The following is a 21,390-nucleotide window of genomic DNA, read 5'->3' as shown; positions in this document are numbered from 1 at the left end:
TAAAACACCTCAAAATAGAACATAATTCTGATTATTTAATAAAGCATCATAATATAAAGAACTAAAATAAGAGGTTGCTCCTCTTTTTTAGAGGTTGGCCCCTCATTTTAGGGGGGGTGGCCCCTCCTTTTTAGGGGATGGCCCCTCTTTTTTTGGGGGGTGGCCCCTCCTTTTTGGGGTTGGCCCCTCCTTGCGAGGAGGGTGGCCCCTCATTTTACTAGGATGGCCCTTCATAAGGAGGAGAAAAGTTGGGTTCCAGTTGGGTTCCAAGAACCCAACTACTGCATGTATGCTTTTAATCAATATAAATAAAGTCTTAAACCATTTATAATATCATACTTCCAGTTTGTCAAGGGGCTGTCTGTTTGTTACTTAAAATATTATTTTTTTAATGGAAAAAATCAAACTTAACCTTAAAAGATAAAATTCCCTAGTGAAAAAAGTCCACAGGCATTATTAAGAAAAATACACGAAATAGTTATTTCTCGCATCGTATTATAAACAGCTTTCCGCGGATGTAAAATGAACAATTATAAAATCAAAACCAGTTTTTATAGCCCCGAGATGCCGAAGGCACAGGCTAGAAAAACAGGTTTTAATATTATGATTGTAGATTTTTATATTCTGAGAAAGCTGAATATAATACGATGCTAGACATAGCTTTTTCGTATGGATGAGAACTGGTTCCTATCCACCGGATTCGAATGAATACGAGAAAAATTCTTACCGTAACCAGATTGAGTTAAGAAGGTGTTAGAATTGTTGACACCCAATGGTCTTGGCACTTGTTGTTTGTTATCATCAGTCAGGTATGATTGGTACTGCGCATCTGTCCACTGCAGAACTCCTTCGGAACTCACTCCATGCTCTACCTTTAGAACAATAACAGCATTTTATTCATGAATATTTTAAATTTATGTGACTGTGAGAATTACATTAATATTTGAAACGCAATGCTGTTTAATATTTATTAAAAAAGAAAGTATATATATTGAAAGATCAATTATTTCTCAACCAAAATTATTTGAAGATACAAAAGACGAAACATTGTACAGGGGATATTTATTTTCAATTTACAAATTCTTCTATTTCACTACAAAATGGTTTAATTGGAAATCTGAACGGATGCATAACTTACTTTCAATCGTGCGATGATAAGTTTTAGTTCATCGTAGGTGATATCTCCTAGGCCTGCCAGTTCCAATTCGTGCTTTATTGGGCTCAACCTGTATTAGAAATATGAAGTGATTATAAATAGCAAAGAAAAACTGAGTCTTCTGACGCTCAAAAAGTGTTAATAAATCCCTCTATGAACCCAATATTCACCCCCCCCCCCCTTCATAAAAGTAATAGTCGAATTGTCAAATTTGTTCACCATAATCGGTTTAATAGTAAAAAATAATTTTGCCTTGAAACGTCTGAGTTCACTGCCTCATGGTGAATGATTCTGGCCACCTTGGCAACTACGTCTGGGGTGACACCAAGGACGGCAATATCCACGTCAACCCCCTTCTCAATAGCCATTGCTAGGTGGGCGGCTATAGTGCCTGGTTTAACGCCTCTTTCGACAGCTACGAGTTCAAGCGACAATTTCTCCTTAAAAAAAACAATTGAATCAAATACATATATAACCTTATGTATTAGGGGAATAGTAAAAGAAACTTAATAAATATATACCTACCTTTTATTATTTGTACATTCTCATAAAAAAAACTCTTCATTAGATTTCCCTTTTTTTATGAGATATTTTACAACGGCTGCGAATAGTGTTTGGGACCATATGGATAATGTGGAAAAAGACGCAAAAAAATAGTTACCTTGTAAAGAGCATATGATATTTTAACTGTTTCTGACAACATATGAACTCCAGGATCATCATCCACTGTACTTGATGCATCCACAAAGTTATCCATCCTATTTTTATGCATACATTATAACAAAAAATACTATTTGAATAATAAAACTACCTAACAATTTTAATGAAAATCACATGACATTGTGGAGTTTTCCCAAGAAATACATACCTTGCGTTTGGATTATTTTTGGCAAAATTAGAAATGGCTTGCAGAAATCTTTGACCATATTTAGCAATCTTGGCTTCTGTGAAACCTTGCACACGCCTAAAAGAGTTAATAAAGATTGTTAGTTTCACTTTTAGTCGCATATAAAAATATCTTTTTTAGACCAACAGCGTGTCTTGGACACTTTTTATTAGAAGATGTTATAAAATGGGACGTCATATCTCATAGCTTAATCAACTACAACTTCAGTAATCAACATTCCAATATATACAATCGAAATCGATTAATATCCGCTAGATTAAAACTGGTTCTTAGCCATACTGAAAAATCATGTGTAACATCGTATAACAGCCGATTTTTTTTATAAATAATAAACATAATTCATAAAATTAATACCAATCTTGTTAGCCCGGGACTTCTATTACAATCCGCGGAAAGTTGTCTATAATACGATGCGATAAATAACAATTATCAGACATTTGGGTAGTTAAAACTTGCATCATATCATGAACGGTTGACAAAATTGCTTAACTTTAACCACCCTGTTGTCAATTTTTGGTTAAACATCTTTTATGGAACTTCCTCTGTGAGGCATACAAAAATAGAACTCAATTAATTGCAAACCTTAAAGAATCATCATTAGATGGAAGAGTGGCCGCTAGTTGCATGACAGTCTGTTCCGTCATGACCATGTACGGTGGGAGAGAATGTTCAGCGGCCAACTGACTACGCAAGGTCATCAGCTTGTCGTACAGCTGATTACGCAGGGTGTCCAACACAGAGATTTGTGCTCCAAACCGGGGTGTGATCACTACAGGTTTCACAATTGCCTTCTTTTCCACGAGATCACCTTTAATAGAAAAGTATGCATATAAAGAACCTTTCTAATTAATGATAATAATTTCATAAGTGAAATATTAAGTTCTTATTAACTTTAAAATTAATTTATTTTCATAATTATGCAAATCCTAAATCGGCCCTACTAACTCTTACTTAACGTAAATTAACCTGAAATAAGCACCATAAAGCTTGTTTGTGGTTTTTTTCAGTTTGGGGGAAATAAGGGCGCAATTTAATTTACCTGTTGCTGCAAGAATAAGTTTCTCAGAGCTTTTAAGGAACTGTGCTCCCTTGACAGGCACTGTGCACGCCATGTAAGATCTTCTTCCAGCGAACCCACTACCAAACTGTTCCATGACTTCCTAGTTTAAAAGGCAAGAAATGAAAAACATAGTTTAGCACGACGACATTTTATGAAATGAAAACAGAAACGCGGCTTTTTACAATAATCAATATATGATAACTAACAGCTTCGCTTCTAGAGGTCTCTAGGGGCACTTGAGGAGGGGAAAGTTAAATCCCAAAACCCATTTTTAATTCAGATTTTTTTTTTTTTTTGGGGGGGGGGCGTAATTTATTTCTAGGGGGCAATTTCTTTCGGGAGGGTGGTCGTAACCTCCCCCAAAATAGCTATAAACCTTTCCGGGACCTATGAGAAGCATCCCTGTTAAGGAGAACCCGATCAGTTCAGCAGTTAGCGAGATCCTTAGGAACAAACAAACAGACACAGAAATACATCGTTCTACTTTGTATTATAGTTATACCTGAACATAACCTTTGGATATGAGTGTCCTTCCAAGTGCAGTCCAGTATTTGTCACTCTTTCCCTTGCCCTGTCCATACAATTTGTGTTTCATCCATCTTTCTGCCATTTTAGAATCCTTCAAACCACGCACGACCTGTTTAAAAGAAATTTCAAAGACTGTCAAAACATTTCGATATAATATTAAATAGGTTACGGGACCATAGATATGAACGGATCAACAAGATTTTATGATAGCAGTATTGCAACTAGGGTTGGAAATCCGCCCAATTTTTTGGTCGGAATCCTAACCTAAAAAATAGCATGAAAAGCAACTGTGAATATGAAATAGGTACTAAAAAACTCCCACCCACCATTTTACCTGAAATTAATATACAATAAAATACTTTTTTATAGCCACAATTTAAATTTTTAGAGTGCTACAAAAGTCATAAAAATTAAAAATCCAAATCCGCAATTTCAACGTACCTTTACAATAGTCCCAAGGCCCCTTTTATCACCGATAAGTTGTAGGGCACCAATAAATAATCTGGCATCTTCACTGAAATCTTTATGGTCATCGGTGGTCTCGGCAGATGAACCTACTTTTCCTCCCTATGAAACAAAAAGTAAATAAAAATATTTAATACCACCGTAATTTTATAGAAAAGTAGTAGGTAAACAATTTTTGTCTGAAGCAAATAATTTTAACTTCATACCATTGCATTGGGATTAAATTGGTCTTTTCAATAAAACTTCATTGTGTTTTTGGGATGATTATGCTTTTTTCTTACTCAGAGATAAACTGCGTTTTCTTCATATTTTATTATATTATTAAGTATAAAATTCAACATAACTAGGTAGTTAAACAAAAAAATGGTTTTGACTGCACCTTTAGAATATGGTTTGTACAGCTATCACAACAGTTCTTAGTCCTGGATATACCCAAGCTGCTTCCTGTCTGTCCTAGGAAATAAAACATCATGAACAATAATCTAATCCTTGAAATGTGGAATCCCCATGGAAAAAGCCAGTTAGGAAAAAATACAACCTGAGGTAGATTCTAAAAAAAATAAGGTCGCTGCATCGCTTGTAAGGCAAATTTGTTTTTGTGAAGAATCCTCCAAAATCACATAAAAAATCTAAAAAACTAATTAGAATCTTATGTTATTATATGCCGCTTCCAAAAACTATTGAAGTAACATTGCCCGTGGCCTGCGCTTTTATAAGAGATAAATTGTAATGATGATGACAGATAATTTTTAATTTTCTGGTGAAGAAGGAAAAACTTACCAGGTTCAAAATGAGACAGCAGAGCGAGACGCCTGCATTTTTCTGAGTTATTAAGGAAAAGCTCCATTTGATAAATCATCTCTGATCTATGCGCCCTCCATTCCTCGCCCTGTAAAAATTGAAATTATATTTCATATGAGAGAGGGGGGGATTCATTTTATTCTTTATTTTATTCATTTTTGTTATCCCTCTCATAGGTATATTTTTCTGCTTTTTCCCCATGGAAATATAAGATTATATATTATTTTTTGACTAATAATATTGGAATGTGCACGCCACTGATGTAATATGAAGTTTTTACCTGTGTTTCAAGTAGAAAATGTCGATGCGTCGCAAAATCTGAAAAAAAAGATAACATAAACTAGGATGATTGACAACATTCATAAAAGCAGAGCTCTAAAATATGAGGGTAAAACAAACATTAATACTTGTAGAGCGTTATAACTTGTTAGCAAAATATTTTAATTTACAAGTTGAAACAAAATTGTATAGGTATTAAAAGTTGCAAAAATGTGTAGGTAAATACAGGATACTGTTAAAGGACATACTGCAATTTTCGGTCTTGATTATAGAGATATTAACATAAAATAAAATAAGAACTAATATTGTACATACCTGGCTGTGCCCAATAAATTCTACAAGTAGAGTTTAGACCATCTCTTCCTGCTCTACCAATTTCCTGGGGTTTTAATTGCATTAAATTACTTTGAAACCTAATGAAGGAGAAGCTCCATACAAGGGAGTGGATATACTTTATGTAAAAAATTAAGATCTACTGCAGTTCACGGTAAAATATTGCTGGTAACGAATATTGCCAAAAATCTATGAATTTTAAAGGCTGCTAGCTGCCAAACGGCTAAATGTACAGATCATGCCCGCACACTGTTTTCAGCGGCATAAGAAGGCCTTCAAATAATCTGGAATAGCCATAAATCAATAATACATAACTATCTCGCAGTGCAGAGAAATGCGCAAAAAAGAACTATTTTAAGCGGTTTTTCTTCAATATTCGTTACCAGCAATATTTTACCATGAACTGCAGTAGATCCAAAAATTATAAAAATTGGAAGATTTTCTTTTAAAATTTGGAACATTTTTTTAATTTCTAAATGAAGATTTTAGGTCCTATTTTAGTATATTTATATAACATTGGGTAAAATCACATTTTCTAGGTAGAAATGAAAGATATATATACTCTGAATAAACTTCTGATTAACTGAGGAAAAATGAGATTACTAATGTTTGGTTTAATCCATTCCATATTTAACTTTGTTAAATAGTAGTAACGCATTTATTCCTGATAATACGACTCCATATCTTTAGGAGCTCCCCAGTGGACTACACAACGAACATCTGGCTTGTCGATGCCCATTCCAAAGGCGATGGTGGCAACCACAACCTGCACTTCGTCGTAAAGGAATGCTTTGTGGGCATCCTAGTAATAAAAATAACATATTCAGTCTTAATTTAAATAATTTTCTCGTATTCATTCGAAACCGATTAATATCCAGTGGACTAGAACCAGCTCTCATCCATACGAAAAAAAAACTATGTCTAGTATCGTATTATATCCAGTTTTCTACAAATATAAAAATGTACAATCATAAGATTAAGCCATTTTTTTTAGTCCGTGCCTTTTATATCCGCGGAAAGCTGTTTATAATATGATGCGAGAAATAACTATTCTATTTATTTATTTACTTAAAATATTTCCATTTTTTCAATTTTTTACATGAGATTAAATCATGCTTGTTTATCTCATTAATTTGAATTGCTGTTTTTCATGAGTTTATTATTACTCTTGACTCTTGTTAATTTTTTTAATTTGTGTTGTCTTTCCTTATACCTACCTTTCTTTGTTTTAGTGATCTTCCAGCATGGTAAATAACGCAGGATACGCCATGAGCGGTCAACTCTTCATATACTTTTTCTACATCCTAAAAACTATAATTATATATTTTGAAAGGGTGGTAGGATGTATGTCTATCTGGTTTGTCTCTGATTTTCAAATTATATTATTTAAGATCAAACTAAAACTGAATGCAAGATTATTTTTATTCTTTTTTTATTGAAATATGAAGCTATTTGTTTCTAAAATACTGCAATTTTTGAATTAAATGGTGGAAAATTCCATACCTTTTTAGTGGGACAGTACACTATGGTGGGGCCAGGAAATTTCTTAGCCTCTCCAGGTTCCTTAGCAGGCTCCATCATTTGCTCCAGGTCTCTCCATGGACTAGACTTAGGGCGGACCTTTAAAGATAAGGGTTAGGATAAAACTTATTTCTTAATCTATAATACAAAGTCCGTCTGTTCCTTAAGATCTCGGTAACCACTGAACCGATTGGATTCTACTCTTCAGGGAATATATCTACTGGTCCTGTGGTGGTTTTAATCTATTTTTTGGGGGGGTTAGGACCTCTCCCCAAATATGAAAATTTCCCCACTCCCAAAAAAATTGTTTTCTGCGGAACATTAAACTACGGGCAGCACCAGTATTACTGTAACTTTTTTTTATTTTATTTTTTTATAATTTTTTTAATTACCTCTTTGGGCAAAGCCCCTAGAGGCCCTGGGCGAAGCCGCTAGTATTATATAAACTATATAGCAGATGAGCCCCTAGCAATAAGAGGCTCTATTTTATACGAAGGAATTTTGAAGGACAGAAAAAAGCCTAAAACCATCTTAGGACCTATAAGAAGCCTTACTGTAAAGGAGAACAATATCGGTTCAGCGGTTATCGAGATCCTTCGCTACAGACAATAAAAGCTTACTACTTTGAATAAAAGAATAATTGTTAATAATATTTACCTCTAAATACAGGTTTGGTCTGTTGAAGGAAGTTCTTGTCATTTGAGGGTTTTTAAGATTCAAAGACTAAAAAAAAATTTATACAGTTATATAAAATTTCATTAAAAACAACAATATTTTGAGGAAAACAACTATATTTTACTAACCACAAATACGTACGTTCATAATTTTTTTATAGAACGTTTGTCTCTGTCTTTAAGATGTGTGTTTGTCTGTGAGGTCTTTTTAATGTCCTTTTTAAGACAAAGATAAAATGTTCAACACACCTATAGTTCGATTTTGAGTCCTGTCCTTTTAAATGTCTGAATACCATGTAAAAAACTACTGACATTCTATCAATGTATAAGTTTAATAGTTTATGCCGACAACATAACTTTGATTAAAAGATCGTTGCTGACACAATATCGACAAGATATTTTTGAAATAAATAATTGACATTATTAAAGTTTTAAAAAAAAATTAAGTATAATTTTGTCAAAACTTATATATTAAAATTTAGTATATTCAGTTCTGACATTCTACAAGAGTTAATGTTCGGCTGTCATACCGTTTCAAAGCTTCGCTTTTATGGATGTCATCCTTTTCATTGACATAGAGCCTTACGGTAAAATAGTTTCCATATCTCTATTAATACAAAAAATAAAAACATAAGAGCAAATAAAAACCAACCTTGCAAATATCAGCTTGGATGTGAGGAGTGGCAGTGGCTGTTAAAGCTATCACAGGTACACCAGGGAAATATTTCTTCACAGAACTTTACAAGGGGATAGTTGCATGAAGTGAATTTCAGAATATGGTTACAAGCATAAGTTACAAGAATACCATCTAACACATATTGTTTTGTATTGCAATAAATACCAAAAAAAATACATAAAAATAACTTATATAAAAAAATACGCTTTTCAAGTCTTGATATTTTTAAAACTACGTGGTAGAAAATTTAAATTTCTATAGATACAGTTTTTTACCATTGAACAGGAAAAAATATGAGGTTAACTAAATTCAAGTTTAAATACATTTCGTGCAACTAACCCTTAACAGTATTTGTGCATGTAATAATTTCAAATGAATTTTCCTATTTGATAATAACTATACAATTGACTATCTGAATAGTAGTAGTGTTTTACTTCTAAAAGCCCGATGTTATAAAATAAGGATGACAACATCAATAAAACCGAAAATAAATAAATCCATACTCCATATAAATTGTACATAATCGCTAAAGGAATCATCAAGCCTAGTTTGAAATAAATTCTAGCATGCTAAAATCTTCTATGATATAAGAGCTATCCATTATGGACGTACATACTGACCCTAAACGTAGAAAAACTTTGATTTTAAAAATTCTACCTCAGTGCTCTGTATGAAGTTCTGAAATCATGACCCCACTGTGACACACAATGAGCCTCGTCCACCGCTATGGCAGAAATGGCGGACAAGTCAGGAACATTTTGGGTTATTAGCTCAGGATTTAGGGTCATAAACTCAGGAGTAACATACAGAAGGTTCAGTTTTCCTCGTGAGAGATCACTTAAAACCTTAAAAATAAACAATATTTTATAAATCAAGGTATTTTTTTATTAGGTACCTGCCTATAAACGAAAAGGTGAAATTTTTATATATAAGTTAATCAAAGAAAAAGAAATTAAATTGTATTATTTCTCATCATTTTTATAATTTATCTAGAACTTGGCTAGGACCTACCCAAGAAATCCTTGAAAGTTGTAAACGTAGCTGCACGCGGTTTACAACACCCATAAAAACACCCTCCTAATACTTAAGTATATACAATAAAATGTAGAGTTCTTACTTTTGCCGTTTGTGTTTGTGCAGAACCTAGAAACTCCGCTGCAATTCCAGAAGAATTTAAGCCCAGAACCTGGTCCTCCATTAGAGATATCAACGGTGATATTACTATGCACACTTTATGCTGAAAAAAAAATTCTAGTTTATTTAAAGATAGGTAAAAAATTTTTTTTTTGAATTAACCTCTAACATTTCTTACAGGTCTAATAGAAAATTATTCCCATGTATCACTATCCACACTAAACAGTATTTCTAAGAAGTCAAGGTGTGCCCCGAGTTTTTTTTGTTTAGATTTATGAAAGTATATTGGTGTGGAACACCTGACATATAATTAATTTTACTGAAAGTATAATAACTGGGCGGGTATAGAGTCTTAAATGAAATATATCATGTCTCCCTATGGTTGTGTATATTATCCGTGTACATAAGATTTATTTACATTACTTAATTTCTAACCTGATAAACAGGCTGAAACTGGAAGCACAAAGATTTTCCATAACCTGTGGGCATAACCACACACTGATCTCTTCTGTCTTTCATAACAGATCGAATAATTCGCCACTGCAAAGGCTTGAAGCTAAATAATATAAGTATTACATTAATTTTTAAAAATGAATTAAAATAAATTTTATACACAATTATTGTTACGCCAGCAAAAATTTTAAAGGAGTTTTAAGCAGGGTTCTGGAGCCGGAGCCGGGAGCAGCAACATTTTTGGTGGATCCGGAGCCGGATCCGTATTTTTCGTTAAAAACGGCTCCGGCTCCGGACTAGCTAAAAATAATTTTTTAAAGTAATATTATAATTTGGCAACGGTCTATTTCCATATAATAAACTGAAAAACTATTGTTACTTAACAAATAGACACACATCCTTCTACTTTTATATAGCTTTAATCAAATAAAAGCAAAATATTTTATATTATTTATTTTATTTTATCAAATTCAATAATGAAAAAAAAATTTATATATTAATTTTAAGGTAGGAGCCGGAGCCGGAGCCGTATTTCCAAATACGGCTCCGCGGAGCCGGAGCCGCATCAAAATTATACGGCTCCGGCACCCTGGTTTTAAGTTCTGGTATTATACCTGGAATGTCCAAAATTAGCAGAAAGTGCTGCCTCCTCTTCTGGAGAAGGTGGCTCCAAGTTGAGAGATTCAAAATCATCTGAATCTGCTTTGGATTTTACCTCCACTTCGCCTTATTAAAATAAAACAGTTGAGCTATTTTAAGTATTTTGATCTAAAATTGTGACATTTTAAAGTAATTTTGTTTTTAAAAAGTAGATTTAACTTTATTTAAAACTAGCGGCTACGCCTCTAGGGGCACGTAAAATGTTTTCTTTTCAATCTATGTTAAGATCAGTTGTTTACCAAAAAAATAGCTATAAACCTTCCATGGACTTATGAGAAGCTACTCAGCAAATGAGAACCATATGGGTTCAGCGGTTGGTGAAATCAATAAGGAAATTAGGGCGATTTTTTTGCAATATTAAAATACTATATCGAGAGATACCATGATCTATTGATAATTTGACAACTATACCTTGATCTTGACTGACACAATCATCAAGAGTATTGAAACAGTCATCCTCGCCATCATCTAGAAGACTTTGGTCTACTTTTAGTTCAGTTACTAACAAATTAAAATAAGTCATCAATAATTTTAACAAGAGCGAAAGTATGTTTTAATGTTGTTGGTAAAGCTTGATGTTAGAATAGTCGTATTGATTCCAAACCTTGCATAAAAATTCTGTGACAATTCGTTAACAGAGGGTTTATGTTAAATATATCTCTTGTTATTCAAGTACATTGATTTAAAAAGCTTAGTATCACTGAATTATCATATTTAAGTTATCAATTACCTGAATTATTTAGCGAAGAATCAGCTTGATCTGCTATAGCACAAAGTTCATTATCATCAAGAAGATCGTCATCAAACGCTGTAGAAGCATCAGCTTCGTCACCTAGAGCAGCTGTAGAAGTATCAGCCTCGTCGGCTAGGGCACATAGCTCATTTTCGTCAATATCATCACCCCACTCATCCATTATCACATTATTATAGTACACGTTTCTGAAATCAACTACTAAAGATGCTTATTTGTCATTCAAATACAATTTGAACGAGTGTAGGTTGGAAAGCTTCCTTTATTCTATAATTTTATCATTTTGTGATCAAAAGGGGGGGGGGGGGGGGGTTAATGCAACCATCTCGTAATCAATGTATAAATGGCACTTGGAATTCGAATTTCGATCTGAAATTTTGCATGAGTAATTCTTGGTAGGTCTATTTTCCCTAAATCGAACAAAAAGTTGGAAAAGTAACGGCTAACGGCTGCCGGCTCAGACGTTTAGCCGTTTTGCGTTTTCCAACTTTTTATTCGATTTAGGGAAAATAGACCTACCAAGGATTACTCATGCAAAATTTCAGATCGAAATTCGAATTCTAAGTGCCATTTATGGACTGTAAACGATATTATTTTCGAATTTAATAAAGAGCTTTCGACCTTAAAATTACCAAAATTAACCCATAGATGTATTTTCAGCCTAAATTCTCATATTCCATATTAATATTATCTGAAAATTACAAAGAACAATGAGTTTGTATTCACAATCATTTTATTATTTTTAATAACTATTTTAAACACAAATAAAAGTTGATTTATTTGATATTGTACACAAAGAAGAAGAAAATAAAAAACAATACAGATGTCATTATTCACAAAGTTTTTAAATGATACAAATGTTGTATGAGTTTGTATGTCTCTCTACTTGGGTGTGCAATGCGCTATGGTGCAGCGCTCTCATGTAGCTGAGACAGTATTACAGTATTTATAAGGTACTATAATTATGTCCCCCGTAAGTGCAATGCATTTATATATATGCTTTTATTGGGAGACCTGGAGAGGTTTCGAGATTTAACATTGTAGCTTACTAACAATCATTTTATAAAATAAAGTTGAAAAAAAAATACGCGGGAAACACAAAATGAGAAATAGGAAGCCACAATATTTTATAAATGTACAAAAAATGTCTCCAGAGTGCAATGCATAACAATAATGCTAGGAGAGAGATAACAGAGAGACAACAACAAATTTCAGAGATTTTTTTTCTTTCTTATTTCTTGGCAAAAGAAATCTTCATGGCGGTGGTGGGCGTGATCTTGAACCCTTGCAGGGCGTCACGGGCAGCAGCGGACTGCATCTCGTTCTCGAACTCGACGAAGGCAATGTCATGTCGACCAGGCACAAGACGAACCTAAAGTATATTTGTTGAGTATTTTGGTAAATACAATTTACATTCAAGACATGACCAAAAAAATAACCATATTGCAGTAAACTGATTAAATAATATCTAATAAGATTTGTCTATAGGGAATAAATTAAAACCTAATTCTCAGGATGATTACATGTAGATAGTTTCAACTTCCCCACAAAAAAGCCAAAAACTACCCTGAATCAACACTAAAACGATCTATCAGCCGGTTGCATGATATTACTGGATAAACAGACATGCAGCAGCAAAAAAACTACCAACCTCCTTGAATCCAGGGAACTGGTTGAACAACATGCTCAACATCATCTCATTGGTCTCCTGTGGCAGGTTGGTCAAGAACAGAATCTGGTTGGGCGGAGCGTTATCCACGCCCTGCACAGACGGCGCGCCTCCAATAGGTCCGCCCATGGGGGCAACAGCGCCCTTGCCCTTCTTACCCTTCTTGCGGTCAACAACGGCCCTCTTGGGCCTCTCTGTAAAGGTACCCTTGATCTTGGCAATGAGGTCGGAGTCAGTCTTGCTGTACGCGATTCTCATGGGTTTGTCGTAGAAGGGAAAACCTTTAAAAATAAGGAATTGAAAATTATATGATTAACAAGTACATTCATGTTGAAAGATTGTACAAAAAAGTAAACTGAACCAAAATGTAAAAAGTAAACTGAACCAAAAAATATAAATCTAATCAAGTCATATTTAGTAATTGGAACGACGAAAAAAAATAAGGTAAACTCTTTGAATCTTAAGTACACTTTAATTTTCGTCATGTTAATGAGAAAATGCGCAGATAAACTGTGCACAGAAAATATTAAAAGTTAAACTTCACTCTTTGCGAACTGACGTATCTCAAATGCAGAAAAGCTACGCTAATAACAATACTAACCTTGCATGGATCTGAGGGCGTTCGTAGCACTGTTAATCTCCTTAAAGATAACAAAAGCCTGTCCTCTCATCTTCAATGTTTTTAGTGCCACAATGTCCAGAATCTGGCCAAACTGTGAGAAGATGGCGTACAGAGACTTCTTCAGGTCCTCCTTCTTGATCTTCTCGTTCAGGTTGTTGATGTAGATGGTGTGGTTAGGTCTGTTGTCCATTTTTGGTACGTTTATAATTATCTGCAACATATTTTTTTGTATTATAATGAATATAAAAATTTACCTATACAACAATGTTAAACTTCACAACAAAAGCAACATAAAAAAATTTATAGTTCTTAATAGTAAACAAGAGTATCACAGCTTTATGAAAAGTTGATATACAACAACTTTATAATCATTACTATAAAATTAATCTTATAGCAAATGATTTAAGCTTTGTTCAAATATCTTTCTTAGAACATCAAAACCTCAAAAAATGGCATAAGGCATTGAGGTAAAGGACATTAGGAGTTAAACAATTTTTTACTCCCAACTATGTTTTCTGGTAAAAACAATAGTTTATCAGCCAACAGATGTCCCGTTTTTATTTATTACATTACAGCTAAAAAGCATTTGATGCCTTTTCTTTGGCAATTAAAATCATGGAAGCAGATCAATACCAAACTCCTCCATTTCATCATTATCAATCTCGATGTCCCAGTCATCGTTGAAGTTGTTGTAGAGCTCGAACTGGTGCCCAGTGTCCGCCTGGACCCAGCCCTCAGAGTCAAAGTCAATGGTGTACAGGGCAGATCTGGAGGTTTTGTTGGCCCATGCAGTTTTTAGTCCAAGTCTTTCAGCCTATAAAGCACATTTTTTATTTCAATAGTGGTTACTTTCCTATCTTCAATATAGGGGCTCTGTATTAAAAGGGGTAGGTTGAGGCAAAAATACTGCCTAATGCCATGCCGAAATGAAATAGCCTAAAAGCTTTTCTAAAATTGGAAAAACAAAAAAAACTTTCCTTCTTTATAAAATAGAAAAACAAGGAACATTTATCATTTCAATTAGCGGCTTTAAGGAGAGGTTTTACCAAACACTTAGAATAACATAAAACACCCGGCCCTTTACCAGGAAAGGAAAGCCTACTTACATTACAAGCCAATTACAAATATGCTGCCATTTCCAGTAGTCTTGCTTTAAACAAAGATATCCTTACCATAAGACAACATAAAGATAAAAACTAAAAAGATTATCATTTGATTTCTGTAGTGGTTTAAAATTGCGTTGGTTAGCGGTAGGGGGTTGTCAACATCACCCTTAAAATCGAAATTGAGAAGGCCTGCCTTCTCCCTTTTCACATCCACGTGGTGAATACAATATATCGCTATACACGCCACTGCACTGGTCACTTAATAATGGAACCCACCTTGACAGCAATGTTTGCCCAAGCTTCATCAGACCCTGCCCAGCTAGCAACATCACGCAGTATCTTAACAAATGTAAATAAAGTAAAAAAACAATGGTAGAGTTTTTAAGTTAGTTATTATTTATCATACTTTTAATTAAAGGGGTAGTTGCACTTATTTAGGTTAGTCAACTCATTATTTTTTCTATTCTATGACGTCATCTGAATTATAAAGCATAAAATGAAAAAATCAAATTTTTCTTTTAAATACCTGTATTGCTAACCACCTGATTAATATTATCATAATCTATAAAGAATATTTTAAGGTTTACTAATCCGATTATCTCAATTCGGTAAATGCACTTCATTCAACTATCCCTTTAGATTAATCTATACCTATTCATTGTTTCAGAGCCTACAAAATCTTATTTTAATTAGGTAATAGTAATATAAATAATAAGTTTCTTACCTCTAAATTTGGACAACTGGAAAGGAAAAATTCTGCAAGCTTGGATGTCAACCCACTAAAATTTAAAATATATTTTATACCAGCGACACCTTATCCAATCCATAAAGGGACTGAATATTCAGGGTTTATGTTTCATAAAAATAGCTTTAAACTTTCTAAATGCATGATTAAAGCTTTAATTAAAAGATCAAACCAATCGGCCTCGCTGTTTTGAAATCTGGTATTTAAAATCAGTTAGGTAAGCATTTTATGTTCAAGAAAAATATAAAATTTTCTTCAAAATAAAAAAGAAATTTCTTGAAACAAAACAGACCTGTTAGACATACAGAAAGGAGATAGGAATTCAATACATTTGAGGTGGCTCATGTGAGATCTAACTTGGTTTAATTTGACTAGAAGACTTGCTTCAGAAACCTTGATTCCAGATTGGCTAGAGTGGATCTAAAATAAAAAAAAATTATTATATATGAATGTTTGTAATCCAAAAAGAAAGTTTTACGAAATGCAATTAAGTGAGCCAAATGTTATTTTTTATAAAAAGAACTAAAATCAAAAAGTAATATGTTAAAAAGAGATTCAAATTTCTACAACCTAATTATTTTTCAAAATATCAACACTTGAAAATCGTTATCATATGATAAACTTCATAATAATTCAAAAGACACATTTGTACATAATATCCGAGAAGAAAAATAATTCTACCTTCAAAGTTTCTAATTGATTTGTGTATGTGAAAATATCTCCAAGAACATGGATCAACAATCCTTCCACGGTTAACGAAGAAAATCCAGGATCAACCTCCAATGCAAAATCCTTTAGATTCTTCCAAGGCCGCTCAATAAACCTGGTGTCTACCGGCACCTTCCTGCTGGCTCTGGCAGACAGCTCCAGGTATTCCAGATTAGGAAACTGGTACATAAAGTATTCAGGCCGGATGTCGGTTTCCGCCGAAAGCCTTTTCACTTTGGCACCAAATTCTGACATGAGCTTGTAAAAATCACCCTTTAATTCTTGTGCTTCAAAAGTTCTTGTTGAAATGGACACAGTGTTCTCCCCACCACCCAACACGGAATGATTGCTGAAGAACGAATGCTTGTGGTTATCAATGTCCACGTAGGTGTCGTAGAACAGGTCGATGTCCACGTCAGAGTTGAAGCAACGGTTGATGTTGCGTATCACAGTTCTGTAGTTGTCGCTGCGTCGCAAGGACATTATCAACTTCTTGGTTTTTACACGGTACCTGGGAAAAACAACAGTAATAACTATTTGTCCTAGAATGGGTATTAAATAATAAGAACAATTTTATTGTTTTTTTTAGTACATTAAAAAAATTCTCAGGAGTCAATGGATCTAAAGGGATAAGACAATAGCCGATAAATTGAGATACATCTCCACGATAGTACAAAATTACACCTTCTGTAGATTACAATTAGTGGTTGAAACGTTAGGACACTCAACTCAGGTAACCAATTAGAAATTAATATAAGACGCCAAAGTTGTTAAGCTAACGAATAAGAAAACGTAATTGTTGAACTTTGCGGACTAGTGTAAGATAGAGCCCAATGTCCCCTCCCTTACTGCAGAAATTTTAAAAACATACCTACACATTTTAAAAGGACTACCGTTCTCACCTGGAATTACACCAATGTAAGTACGGACTCTCACAGGATTCTATTTTTAAACATTCCAGGTTTTCACATTTTGATATGGCACGTTGTATATCCTAAATATTAAAATATTTTGTTATATTCTATTTTATTTTTAAAACAACATTTTATAGAAGGAGAATTTAAGTTTTTTTTCAGGGGAAAAAAAGTTATGTTACCTTTGAAAGTTTTTCAGAGAATGGTTGGTCTTTGCTATCCAGAATAAATATTCGCAGAGAAGACTTAAATTTTGTGATGATTCTAAAATAAAAATTATAAAAACAACAAGGGCATGAAAATGAAAGAAAAAAAATATGAGAACATTTATGATTTACCTACACAATAAACTTAATACTTATCTATTTATCTTGAGTACTTACTTGGGAATAAGATCAATATCTTTTGTCAACATTGACTTTCTTTGTCGACATAATATCAATTCTTTCAGTTCAACATCGAGATCCTAAAAAAGTGAATGTTGTTTTTTATTTTATCTTGTAATGAATTTAGCCTTTTTTTGGGGCAAGGCTTTCTCAAATCTTACAATAAATGTCGCGCACTTGACTTACATCAATATTAACAATTTAATGCCTTTCCATTATGACAAACTTTTGCCTTCCAGTCTACTAATGCATTCATTTAATATTTAAGCAGGTAAAAATGGAGGTATATATCATATGCTAAGATAAATAAAATCATGTATACATTCTCTTGATTTACATGAATGGATGTATGCAATTGTAGAAAATAAGGGATATTATGACAGGCAAAAAATTTGTCAATTTAGGTTGCCAACATGGAACTCGTTTATTGGTCAGTTCGTTCATCCATTAGGGGGAAGGGGGGAATGTGGTAAAGGAAGTTGAAGGGGACATCGTTATTTTAGCCCGCTACGAGTCCAGGTAATAATATATCCATTCTTACATGAATAATTTTGAAGAAATGTTCAGCTGCCCAGAAATGAAGTTCAATAGACTGGAGGTAGTGCATGGTTGGTAACAGTTTCGCCCACAGCGGGGCATTTAACTCCCTGTGGTTATTTGTTTATCACTTTATATCAAGAGTATGAAGTTTCTTTTCCCTCATACATTTGCAGCTACCTTCTTAAATACAACACTTGGATTTGATATTTCACGAGTCCTTATGTTAAACCCCTGAAAAGCCATGACTATTGTTCTAATATATTTTTGTGATCAAGGGGTCAAATCATTCCCCCATACGATTAACCCACAGGTAAGACAGAAGCAATAAAGACCATATCAATGTAACGTCTTTAGTGTGACGCGTTGTTATGGAGACTTAAACCTAGCAACTAGCACTTATGTCTTAATTATTTAACAAGTGGCCATTTTCAGTGGAGATTTCTGTTTGGAGATGCCCTACCAAAATATTAAAAAAAACTTTCCTGGACTTGTAAGTATATTACACATATATACAGCCAACCATCTTATTACTTTTATACAAGGATAGCATTACTATGTGATAACAAATTCCTGAATGTTCCAATGAGAAGGACCTTCTGAATGTTTGCAAGGATTTTCTGTGATTGTGCTAAGGAAGATTCAATAGCTCTAAAAAAAAATTAAAATAAACCTTTATTTTAGAAAAGTTAAACTACTTAGGCAGTATAATGACCAAGGGGGGGGGGAGAAGTTTTGACACATTTGCGTAAACCTGGCACCTAGGCTTTATCTTTGGACTGAGAGGATAGATTATTAATGATAAAATCATTCTTATAAGATGAATTTCACGAAGTTTTAAGATTTTATGGATAGGCCTCCAGGATTCGGAGCTCCAGGCCTCCAGGTGGTCTCTGTACAGGTAAGAATGAAAAAAAAAATTAAAAGTTACAAATCAACTTATAAAACAAAATAGGCATCTTTTTTCTTCAAATATGTGAATAATATTAAAAAAGATGCATATTTTGTTTTATAAGTTGACATGTAACTTTAAAAAAAATTTTTTTTCATTTTTACCTGTACAGAGACCACCTGGAGGCCTGGAGCTCCAGAACCTGGAGGCCTATCCAAAAAATCTTAAAACTTCGTGAAATTCATCATATAAAAATGATTTTATCACTAATAACTTATCCTCTCAGTTGAAAGATAAAGCCTAGGTGCCAGGTTTACGCAAATGTGTCAAAACTCCCCCCCCCCCCCCCCTTAACTTATTTAGGGCCTTAATCATTCTAAGTTTATGTTAATTTTATAATACTGATACAATAGGTAAAAAAAAATCTTAAAGCATTTTTTTCATAAATGTTCATTATCAACTAGCCCAATGTTTTGAGTTGAAACTGGCAATTAAAAATCGGAAAAAATTGAAAAAGTGTAAATAACAATTTTTATATCGTTACCTTAATTGATTATTTCTAAAAATATCTCTGGAAGTGGTAGAAAGATTGAACATGTTATCCTCCCACAAATAACTTTCATTATAATTCTCCATGAATGGAAGAAGGTCTAATGTTGTTGAATGTGTGCCCTAAATAAGTGTTAGTTTTACATTAAGGATCATTTTACTAGATTTTTTTTACATTTTTTTTAGTAATAGTGGCATTTTAAATTAGTACACTATTTAAGTGAAACTCTGAAACATACCCCTATGGGAATAAAAGATGGGGAAATTGTTTCCAATTTTCATTATTTAACAAATATTGACCTGTAAAATCCTCCAAATAGGCACCAGATCCTCTTTATTAACTCTGAATGCAGATTCATGTAGGCCAGGGCATTCCTCCGGATATGTGCAGCATAAGTTGTTATCAAACATTTGCCTAGGAAATTATAATAAGATGCATATTTTATGACAGAGAGGGTTCCCTTATGAAAGATACCAAAAGTTTGGGTAATTGTGGTTTTTTTTTTATTACCCAATTATCTCTTACTAGCGGCTTCGCCCCTAGCCTCTAGGCACTTTACCCAAAAAGTAATTTTTAAAAAATTAAGTATTTCTGGTGCTGCCATTTATTTTGAAGTAGTTTCCCCAGAATTTTTTTTTTTTTTTGGGGGGGGGGGTGAGGGAATCCCACCCCCAAGAAAATAGCTTAAAACCACCACAGGACCAATAGGTATATACCCTGAAGAGTAAAATCCGATCGGTTTAGTTGTTACGAAGATCTTTAGCTTCAGACGGACAGAAATCAAGCTACTTTGTATTATAGATAGTAAAGTATTAGCACCAAAAATAAAAAATGCTGTTATATCACGACACAGAACGCAACAATACCCCCCCCCCCCCCCCCTAAGGTATTTAATTAATGTACCTGTCTATCATGGTTTTTTGTGCCTGTCTGTATGAATACCAGTTTCCACCAGAAAATAAATGTTTCAATATATCTGACTTTAGGTGACTTGGTAACACACTTAAATACCTAAAAAAGTAAATTATTAGATACTAGATTAGCCATTTTTCGCATTTTATTTGGACAGCTTTCCGCGGAAATTAAAATGAACATAACAATTATATTAAAACCTGTTTTGTTAGACCGAAGGCCCATGATATTTTATGATTTTTATTTTAATATTCGTGGGAAATTATCTGTAATGCGATGATATAAATAATTTTTTCAGTCGACTAGGAACCGGTTCTAATCCTGCGGATATTAATTGGTTTTGAAGTCATTCTTGAAACATTACTTAAATTCTAATTTAAATATAAAAAATCTTACTTTTCCATTTGTTTTTTAGTAGATTTGTTTCTTAAAGTTGGAAAATTGAGCGGCTTTTTTATTGTTTCCTACAAAAATATAAGAGTTTTTGTTAATATTACACAATTCGCATGTAGTAATGTCATTAGAAAAATATTTAAGCCGTGAAAACTTTGATATTATGCCGAAAAGAATATAAAAAAGTCATAAATAGACTTGTAAGGAAACTAGAACGGTAAAATTGTCAATAAATCATAACAAATGAGGATAATATAGTCAGATGTATTTGAAAAATAAATTTACCTCCGTATGAAGATATCTTCTGAGTACCACCCTCATACTCAGCATATACAGCGTTGTGGGCGGTTCTCTGCATTTACGAAAACAATATGGCCGACTTAGAACAGGCTTACTAACTCCACCCCCTTCTTGCGCAACTTCTTCCCCACCCCCTCCTTCATCTTGTCCCCCTTCTACAAACCCCTCCCCCGGATTATCCATCCCTTCTGCACCATCAGCCTGACCTTCCTCTTGTTCTCCGAGCTGACCGTCTCCAGCGACATTTTGTTGTTCCAT

The 21,390-nt window shown here is 33.6% G+C and overlaps 3 protein-coding genes across 3 annotated transcripts; all 3 read right to left on the bottom strand.

Moving 5' to 3' along the window:
• Nucleotides 1-795: 795 nt before the first annotated feature.
• Nucleotides 796-11,621, bottom strand: LOC145324853 (ATP-dependent DNA helicase RecQ-like; the record flags this gene model as incomplete). The annotated part of the gene is given in 24 exon segments (XM_080167546.1): nt 796-872; nt 1,139-1,226; nt 1,409-1,596; nt 1,818-1,914; nt 2,025-2,120; nt 2,646-2,871; nt 3,103-3,223; nt 3,626-3,760; nt 4,093-4,218; nt 4,496-4,569; nt 4,897-5,005; nt 5,198-5,235; nt 5,512-5,578; nt 6,197-6,331; nt 6,747-6,833; nt 7,033-7,149; nt 7,708-7,773; nt 8,377-8,461; nt 9,058-9,245; nt 9,518-9,637; nt 9,970-10,090; nt 10,602-10,713; nt 11,059-11,148; nt 11,378-11,621. Coding segments are annotated over 24 exon segments (2,747 nt in total), but the record flags the coding sequence as incomplete, so codon positions are not given.
• A 464-nt stretch (nt 11,622-12,085) lies between these two features.
• On the bottom strand, nt 12,086-13,931 carry snf (U1 small nuclear ribonucleoprotein A snf). The gene is made up of 3 exons (XM_080167597.1): nt 13,669-13,931; nt 13,050-13,348; nt 12,086-12,770 (listed from the first exon to the last, which is right to left on the bottom strand). Exons 1-3 carry the CDS (start codon nt 13,907-13,909, stop codon nt 12,630-12,632), a joined length of 681 nt encoding a protein of 226 aa, XP_080023723.1. The 5' UTR covers nt 13,910-13,931; the 3' UTR covers nt 12,086-12,629.
• LOC145324871 (uncharacterized) lies at nt 13,900-21,390 on the bottom strand. Its single transcript, XM_080167570.1, has 15 exons — nt 21,118-21,390; nt 20,836-20,903; nt 20,431-20,538; nt 19,827-19,941; nt 19,522-19,649; nt 18,662-18,736; nt 18,090-18,198; nt 17,546-17,628; nt 17,345-17,426; nt 17,151-17,242; nt 16,222-16,759; nt 15,833-15,960; nt 15,520-15,574; nt 15,072-15,134; nt 13,900-14,503 (listed from the first exon to the last, which is right to left on the bottom strand). Exons 1-15 carry the CDS (start codon nt 21,388-21,390, stop codon nt 14,303-14,305), a joined length of 2,118 nt encoding a protein of 705 aa, XP_080023696.1. The 3' UTR covers nt 13,900-14,302.

Source organism: Acartia tonsa, chromosome 1 (assembly GCF_053477335.1).
Source record: "Acartia tonsa isolate MP-2025a chromosome 1, ASM5347733v1, whole genome shotgun sequence".
Taxonomy (NCBI): Eukaryota; Metazoa; Arthropoda; class Copepoda; order Calanoida; family Acartiidae; genus Acartia; species Acartia tonsa.
The sequence above is the reverse complement of the archived record's forward strand: the minus strand, read 5'-3'. Positions and strand labels throughout refer to the sequence as shown.